At 38.5% G+C, this 9,155-nt stretch overlaps 1 protein-coding gene across 5 annotated transcripts in view; it reads right to left on the reverse strand.

The window, feature by feature from the left end:
* Nucleotides 1–9,155, reverse strand: part of dmxl1 (Dmx like 1) — a 62,084-nt gene that overhangs the window by 11,225 nt on the left and 41,704 nt on the right. For 4 of the 5 annotated variants that reach the window (XM_013913062.1, XM_013913061.1, XM_013913063.1 and 1 more), the window contains exons 34-42: nucleotides 8,048–8,169; nucleotides 6,153–6,410; nucleotides 5,631–5,836; nucleotides 5,231–5,382; nucleotides 4,940–5,025; nucleotides 4,623–4,824; nucleotides 3,395–3,512; nucleotides 2,970–3,032; nucleotides 601–687 (exon numbers count right to left, since the gene is read on the reverse strand). In XM_013913062.1, the coding sequence (XP_013768516.1) occupies nucleotides 601–687; nucleotides 2,970–3,032; nucleotides 3,395–3,512; nucleotides 4,623–4,824; nucleotides 4,940–5,025; nucleotides 5,231–5,382; nucleotides 5,631–5,836; nucleotides 6,153–6,410; nucleotides 8,048–8,169 (1,294 nt within the window). The remainder of the gene's footprint in view (nucleotides 1–600; nucleotides 688–2,969; nucleotides 3,033–3,394; nucleotides 3,513–4,622; nucleotides 4,825–4,939; nucleotides 5,026–5,230; nucleotides 5,383–5,630; nucleotides 5,837–6,152; nucleotides 6,411–8,047; nucleotides 8,170–9,155) is intronic. The other variant, XM_013913064.1, reaches the window with a different exon arrangement.

The raw sequence follows: 9,155 nt of genomic DNA on the forward strand, positions 1-9,155 counted from the left end.
CACACATCTATTTGCAACTGGGGAATCGACTCAAATAGTTGCCATCTTTTTATAATAGTACAGAAAAACAAGGTATCCATCGCATGTAAACAAAGCATCCGATATGGATGTGAAAATGTGAAAAGAGTAAATCGTGATTTTCTTCCTCGTAACCGACAACAATGTTTGACCCCCTGCACACATGAAAATATTGATTAGAGAAACAAATATTCTTAAGGAAGATTTCTGGAGGCGAGATTCTTATCCTGGGGGTGTATATCACATTAAATGTCTAACTCCCACAAAAGGTTACCTCACACTTAACAAGCTGAAATAAACTTAACAGTTTATTTAAGGTGTTAACTTTGTTTGTATTACAGTTTTCCAATAGATAAAAGTATGATTCCAATACTTTTGCACTGAGGAAACTTTGTGTTTATTTAGTTATCCTTCCAAACACTCTCTTAAAGAGAGAGATTACTAAATCAATTTAATGGCAATTTTCTTATATTAAATGTTTAATTAAATTGACCAATACAGGCTGCATGCTTGAGTAATGCATTCTTTTATTCTCATAGTACTTCGTATTGTTCGATGACATCTGTGTCAGCAAATTGTTACCTTGTTGATGGCAAAGGCTGTGATGATGTCAGATTCCTTGTGGATGATGCGTGCTTTTCCTCCAGGGCTGCCCTGATCTGACTCAGTCTGCAGACAGCAGAAAATACACACATACACACGGATTCAATCATTACAACTGAAACATTTCCCGCAGACAAATATCCGCCATAATTTCAGTTTCCTTTCATGCTACAGGACCAATGACCCGACAAGAGAAGGGTTGACAAGTGAACTATCAAATTATTTGCTGTAGATGATGCTCATAAATCTAGGTAAGCGTACTCACAGTTTTCTCTGCTATGCAATTTGTGTATTTTATGTTTATGTATTCGTTTGTCTTGCCCTTAGGGTTAGGAAAGGCCATGTTCAGTGCATCAGGCCACACTGTTAAATACAGCAGCCAGCATAACTGGGCTACTGTCATTAGACAGCATGAGAACAAAAACCCTTCAGCAATAAGCACAAGTACACACTGTACCACTGTGGTCCTGTGGGATATTGTACAGAGATGTTACACTTTGATGCCAAAGCCAAGCATCCTCTAAGCATGAGATTGAATTAACGTCTTCACCGCATTTGTTCGAGAGGAAAAGACCATGTCATTTTCTGTCGGATGGAATAAAATATAACTTGACTTGCAGAAATCTAAATATGGTGGTTTGCCATTTTTGCCGAGCACATAATCCCTGTAGGATACAGATTCACTGCGACAGTGTTGGGCCCATTAATCAGAAGCTATTCAGCTTCATAGTTTGTCCTCAGAGAGACTGGGTTAATTAACACTGAGCCAAATGGAGTAGCTATAATATGGGAGCTTGCATGGTGAGAGCAAGAAGATTAGAAAACCTCTATGAAGCATCAGTTTACAGTGCAATTTAAAATTGATGGTTCACATTCACATGAATATTTAGACAGCTAAATGCAAGATTAATATCTCACTCTTGACAAGAGCATTCAGGGTACATGGCACTAAAAATACATGTACTGTAATTTGGTCCTGATCACAGTTTTAGCATTTAAGATAATGCGTGACAGGTTCAAGACGTAAAATGTGCACATCCGCATTAAACAGTATGGTCTCGTTTCATATGGTATTTACATTTCATACAGTCACATGTATAATGGCTCAGCCACACTAGAGTAAAAGTAGGACAGCTACCTCCCTGCGACTAGAAACCATTAAATGTTTTTGCTGTTGGTAAATGAATGCAACAGATGCCACAGGTTCAGTGTATAACCCCCGAACACTGAGCAAAAATTTTGATTGTACAGATTACATCCAAACAACTGCGGTCCAACCTGGATCGGCTGCAAATAACTGGCATTTAACTTCTAAATGCAGACACATTGTAGTCAATCAGACTCAGTTGAGCACAACTTGTTTATGACGCCTTTTTGACTCAACTTCTACTCTACTGGTTGTATTTTGGTTATACTATGAAAAGCACAGCTTGTAAGTATTTGTAGAGAAGTTTCTGAATTTCAAATCTATGAGGTTTTGACTGAACTCTGAATGTAAGTACTTAATGTTTAATGTCAATTTCTTTGTAGATAACAAAATTTGCAAGTGACATCAAGAGACTTGTGATCTTTACCTATTTATTCCAACTGCTGTATTATCACAAACTCAGAGCAAACTGACACCGATTTCAAAAGCAATGAGACTGCAAGTTCTCTGCACCCGATTGCCAACAACCGTTTTTCCTTAGTGTGACTGAAGCATAAAGAGGGGTCTTGTCAACTCAGACATACTACTTTGTTATGCACGTCTGAATAAACATGCTACAAGAAAAACAAAAAGGCAAGGTACTGCAGGCTTCAAAGCTTTACGTTTGCAGTTGTGTCATAGGGACAATATGTAAAACTCATATTTAAGTCCCTTATAAACTATAAAACTCTGTGACCAATTAAACAGCCTTGAAGCAACAGTGATTTTCACTTATTTATAAAAAAAACAAACAAAAAAACAAACAAAACCCACAAAAAAAAACCAACCTAAAAACAAAACAAAAAAAGAGCAAATAAATGTGGGAGGATTTTTTTGAAGCCGACTTGTCAAACTTGTAAAAAATGTACACAACATCTGACATGAATGTTACATTTCTTGCAAGCATGCTATACCTGCAAGGCATCTGATCACCCGCAGTCTTTCAGTATCCATCACTGTCGACGTATGTACCAATCTTAGGCATCAAGAACTACATTTAAGCTTTTGCTGAATGTAGTTCTTGATGCACATTCAGCAAAAAAAAATCAAAAGCTTCAGTTTTTGATTTTTCAGTTGGTTAAATATTGCAACAGATACTGAGGTTTGTTTAGCAACCCATCCCACTGCAACATCATGAGCAAAAATTCATCAGAAACAGTACCTGATTGTTTCCTGTCTCGTCCATCCCTGAACATTTCATATTGTCAGTCTGGTCCTCAACCGACTTTAATGACAGGGGAAGCAGCACAGGGTGGACACACAGACACACACACACACAAGTGCAACCACCACCAGTGGCAAGCCATGCAAACACATACAGAGACTCAATTATTGTGCTGTTAATCAAAAAAGGTGGAATTATTTGAATGAAAATAATGCAACTGGAGGCAGTAATAATAAAAAAAAAAAAGGCTGGCATGCAAAACAAAAACAGTATAACAAGGATGTAAAAGCAATAATAATGCAGTTTAGCTTGGGAATGATGCATTTTGTTATCATATCAAAATAGTTAATGTGTTATTCAGTGACTATGATTACAATGTGCCAGCAACGCAATCATGCAGCAGGGGGATAGGATGTAAATACCTGATGTGTGCCCGGTTTCTTGGTGAATATATTTCTGATAAAGGTCTCCTGCACTTCTTCCTGCTTCACCAAAAAGTGCCATAAACGTTTGACTGGCAGCGCCGAGTGGTGGCTGGACCTGAAAGGAACATCGTCAACAGTAATGTGCATTTAACATCACAAATCACGAATGATGTTGTTCAAAGAACAGTAAATCCATGGACTATGTTACTGTGGTATCCAACGGGGTCAGTCTGCACATGGATAAAATGGTGGTCTAAAAAAGTGAGAAAAACTGATTTGTTTGAATTTACTGAATATTTTTCTATTTACCCCACAATTTATTAAAGATAAGAGATATTTGAGTTAGTAAAATCCCAATTTTTGTAATTTTACTATCTTACAGTAGCCAGTTAAACAGGAAAAAAGTAAATAACAGACAGTAATTAATATGTCTTTATCCTTCTGTCTGTCTGCTGTTCTGAAGCAGATGTTAGCAAAACTGTTGCAGCTGGATGTCCACTAAGTGGCAGGGAGGATGACTTGGATCCATTAATTATCCACATTTATTTATTTATGGATTATTAGGTTAGCCGTTTCCTTTCTTTTGTTTTACTTTCACTTTTAAATATTATTAATAATACCTTTAATACAAATTTTCATTTAGCATTTTCCCCAAACCAAATTAACCGATGTATTTCTTCATTTTCTCCATCAGTATGCAAATTGTGTAAGTCATGAGTCCACTAAGAACTCTGCAAATGAATTTATTAGAACTGCCAATCGGAATTTTCTCCACTCATGTGGACGCTGTTAAAGACAGTGTTTTAATTAGCAGTATACATCAGCAGTACACAGAGGTGTACTTGCTGTTCATTGTGAGTCATAGCCTGAATTTGAATGTAAACAATTCAGGGACAGTTGGGCACTTTCCTCTTAAGCTGCATGCACAAGCAGGGAATATTGTTTTTTGTTTTTTTTTGCTGATGTGTTTACTTTGCTGTAGATGAAAACTTTACCCCAGGCCACAAACTGAATCACTGCCACCTCACTTACATGCCAAAATAAATAACAAATATATGAAGAAGTACTGACATAAACAGGTTTGTGGAAATAAACATGGGGAAAATGCAAAGCATTGACTGAGGACCTCTGTGGATACACAAGAGAAAAAAAATGAATAAATAAACAAACCACAAGACAAAAAAAAAGTTAAAAAAAAAATAATAATAATAATCTGATTCAATACCTGAAAGGGGTATTTGATGCTTCAAACAGGGTTTTGTGCCTGAGGAGGGCGGGGCCAGGTGTGGCAATTTCATCATGGAGGTGGGTGGAGATATACTTGGAAGGGGGGCCCCCGAAGATCTCCAGCCTTTTCTGCAGCACCTGCTCCCACCGCTGCAGCGTCTTCAGCACAGCATGACACAAAGGAGAGGCCACAGGCAGGTCTGTGGTTAAAAAGAAGACAATAAGACTAGCTGAGACAAGCAGTAAGAAATAGGACAGTGCTTCTTTACATCCTGGATGTACATCCGAGGGGCTGGCGTATATTTTAGTGTTTACCTAACAAATCATATCCTGCCGTAAGGTAGAAAGACTTGAGATTGGCCAACACCAGCTGAACCATGGCCAGCCGCATCAAACACCAACTTAAAAGGAGAAGAAACCAGTTTAGAACCGAAATAGAGTCTTTAAAAAATTACATTTAGGTTTATTCAGATAGAGTGGAGAAAAATTTAGAGGCAGCACAAACAAATAAAAGACAAGCAGCTGTAAAGAGCTTCAGGTTAAATCTTGGCAGCTCAAAAATGAGTCACTGACTGGAGAAATATGCACTCAGTGCTGTGCCAATACCTGTACGAATTGTGGTTTGAATGCTCCCTTTGCGGTGAGTTGGGATCAAACACATCATCATATTCATCGTCGTCGTCGTCGTCTTCATCTTCGCTTCCCTGGCTCGCCTCGGAGTCATAATCAACTCTGTTTTCTGACGGTGGTAGTGAAGGCTTGAATGCAAGAAAATAGACAGACAAACAAAATTGTTTAGATCAACGACAAAACCGTATAAGGAAAGAAGAGACAACTTACAAAATTAAATGTATTATAGAGGATGTTAAATTGAAGTTATATTAAAAAGTCATTCTATCATTATACAGGCTGAAGATGCAACAAAATCCCAACAGAAATGAGAGCAGATATGCAGGCTTATGTTTTAAAACCACTTCTTAACCACTGTTACTAATATTTGGATTACCTTTGCGATGAAGTAATCCCAAATGCTGAGCTCTGGAGGGACGAACTGTTCTTTAAAGATAGAGGGAGCTTCCTGTTCCACAACAGGGACATGGTGCTTTGGACTCAATGGTCCCTCCCTCTCTATCCCAGACTCTTCCTTGGATACGCTACGTGATGAGAGAAGCCTGAATCGTTTGGACTTCCTGTCTGTGCCACTTGGTGAGGCTGGAGTGTTGAGAGAAAGTTAAGAGTGTGTTAAATCGCCCTTTCAAGCTGCCATTAAAATGCTTCTGATTGTGCCTTTTGCTCATTATAAAAAAGCGCCTAGATTTTTTCCAAATATTTACAGTAACTTTATATCAGGTCTACCAAACAGTAGCAAGCACTAAGGCAACCCACACCCACACAAATAAGTTGGTGGATATCACTACGCTAACAGTCCAATTAATTTAACAGGAGTAAAGTGGTTTATAGTTACAAGGTCACCTTCAGAAGAACACACCAGTGTCACAAAGGAAACTACATCCTCCAAATGAATCACCTGGTGGGGGCGTCCTTGTTGGACTGCTGAGTTTTTCGATGACAGGGATTCGAGCGCCTCCTCCAAACACTGTCACCCAAAGCTTGCTGTTGAGTGGGTGTGCCATGATGCGAAACAGCTCGTTGCAGGAGTGAGTGGCCATGCCGTGAACAAACAGACTGAGGAAGACAGCAGTCAGGATCTCACACAGCAGCACAGCTAAGCCTGGCTGGCTTTCCTCACCTGCTGAGCTCAACAGACGAATCAGAGAGGCGATACCTGGTGAGAGGAACGAGTAAAGGACAGCGGGGGGAAAAAAAGAGAAAAAAAGAAAAACAGATATTTAGACAGCAGAATCTGAATATAGACTAAAAAACTACATTTGCTAATTGTTGAGTAAAACATTGAGCCCCACAGACAGCAATCTTTTTTGTATTTTAAGAAACATTTCATGGAAAATAGAAGTATACTAAAAAGTAAGTAATACATTTAAAGTTTTAAATGAGTCTGGTGACATCATATACAGTACATGGACAAATGTATTAGGCCACACCTCTTAATCTTTGTCTTTAGTTTTTAGTCTCACTGGGACAGATGTAATAAATCAAGCACCTAGCCATGCATTTGTTAAAAAAAAGAAGGAAAGAAAAGGAAAAAGGGTCTTTCGTAAGAACTCAGGGAATTTGAGTGTGGTACTGTAACAGGATGCCACTGTTGCAACAAGTCCATGAAATTTCTTGCCGTCCTAAATATTTCACAATCAACAGAAAGTTGTCTGACTGCAAAGTGGAAGCGTTTAGGAACCACAGCAACTCTGCCAGTGCAGACCATGTAAAGCTACAGAGCGAGGCTGCTGAGTGCTGAGGTGCATTATGTGTGAAAGTTGCCAACGCTCCGCTGGTTCCAAATCCCCTCCTCCATTAATATCAGAACAAAAACTGGGAGCTGGGAGCTTCATGACATGGGTTTTGATGGCTGAACAGCTCCTGCAGATGTAGTGTGTGTGTGTGTGTGTGTGTGTGCGCATTTACCTTATCTGCAACACAGCTTAAGAAAAAAAACGTCAAAAAATGATCCTAGTAGTTTAACCCAAAATCCTTACTCTTTGATCAGTTTAAATATTACAGTGCATAACAATTCAGTGCACTTCAGTAAATCGAGCCATTTTAACAAAAGGAACATTGACTCTGTCTTCCCGTGACACAAGGAAATAAATACAGCGTATCATAGCATAGCCCACAACTTAAATATTGCCTTGTGTCTTATGTCTTCTCATGATATTCATATAAGGCAATATTTATGTTGTGTGCCATGCATGGTCACAATATTAATAGTGTTCATAATTAAGAGTTCATAGAGAAGTTTAGAAAAAGTTTTTATCTTACTAATTTAGAAACTTGTGCAGTAGGAAACACCACAATCCCATCAAATCCCCTATGTATGGAAGACCCGTGATATTAAGACATTTATGCAATGTTTCGTTCTTGAGTTTTCAGGCTCACAGTCTGTGTTCTTAGTCCATTAGCTAATTAATTTGCACAGATTTGTAGCTTAAAAGCAGTTTCATTATCGAAATTAATTAATTAATTAAAAAAATCTCAATCTTTCCTCATTTAAAAGCAAATTAATGCAGGAAAGTACTTGAAAATCTAATCAGATCAACTAATCTGTACTTTATACCTGTGGCGAAGGTAGCTAAAGTGAATTATTCAGACAAAAGCATTAAAACATAACCATGTGTGTAACATATGACATGTTGGTGGGACGCAGAAATAAAACAGCATACCGATAACAAGATTTATTGCAGTGTGTCACAAACAGGAAGGGTGAGCTGGTAAAGACTTGTTTACTGTTCTTGTTTACTGAAAACAACCAAAATATGCTTCGGTGTGAAAAGTTTGTTTTGATTGATTTACCTGGCCACTGTGCAGGAGAAGTGTTGGGCTGAACAGACTCATCCATGCTTATAGCTTTGAGAGGCTGCTTCTGAGACAGCAAAACACTCTGGTACACAGTCCCAGTGAAATGGTTCACGTGGCTGTGGGAGAAACAGAAACAAGAAATCGACCCCGCAAAGTATGAGATTGCGAAGCCAAACATTTATATTAAACATGAAAAGCTGTACAGAAAAGTGAAGAAAGGAAGGGGTAGGCGGTGTAAATATATAATGCTAAAATGTTTTACTCTGTTCCCAATTCTAGGATGTTGTTTCTAAGAGACACCACTTTTGAGCTCTGTTCTGTCAGGACATGAAATACTAATGGGCTGCATCTCAGGTTAGCTGCCTATATATGCTGTTTGGTGATAGAGAAGAAACGCTACGTAATAAAGAAAACATCAGTGCCCGAGTTCTCACATCAAGTGGCTTTCGAACATACAAAAATCCTTGGACGGTTAGAGAGGAAATCTTTATAGAGAATATGGAATGCTCAAGTCACCAGGGAGTCTATTAAGTTTCTAACATCCAATAAGTCCCCCTTTAAGCTCCTACAAAAAAAACCAATTGCCTCCACTTCAAACAGAATTCAAAAGTCAAAGGAAACGTCATTCAGAAGGAGCGGCAAGTCACAACTCTGAAGACATCTTTTCACAACAAACTTTATTCATAAAGCCACACATGCTGCAACTGTGCAGGTATTGTAACCTCACGTATGTTTAGGCTTCATTTTGATACACCTCTTGGCTGATTTCCTAACCAAATTAGACTGAAGATAACAAAATCACTGGTAGGAAGGAAAAGAATTAAAACCCTGTCAACCTTGCAACACTCAACCCCCGCAACCTACATCCTCAAAATACCTTTTGAAAAATTCACACACTTGCTCAGATGCTCAAGAGGAAAAAGCGCTTCATCAAACCTCTGCAGCGGCACAACGGGAGATTTTTATATTATAATTACCATAACAAAGATAGTGTTAAATTAGAAATTGCCTTGCAAATTTAGTTACACTATTTAACTCAGAACAGCATGGGATAGATGGCTGTGTGTGTGTGTGTGTGTGTGTGTGTGTGTGTGTGTGTGTG

The sequence above is a fragment of the Pundamilia nyererei genome, unplaced genomic scaffold, assembly GCF_000239375.1.
Source record: "Pundamilia nyererei isolate P.nyererei 1_Seehausen unplaced genomic scaffold, PunNye1.0 scaffold00113, whole genome shotgun sequence".
Lineage (NCBI taxonomy): Eukaryota > Metazoa > Chordata > Actinopteri > Cichliformes > Cichlidae > Pundamilia > Pundamilia nyererei.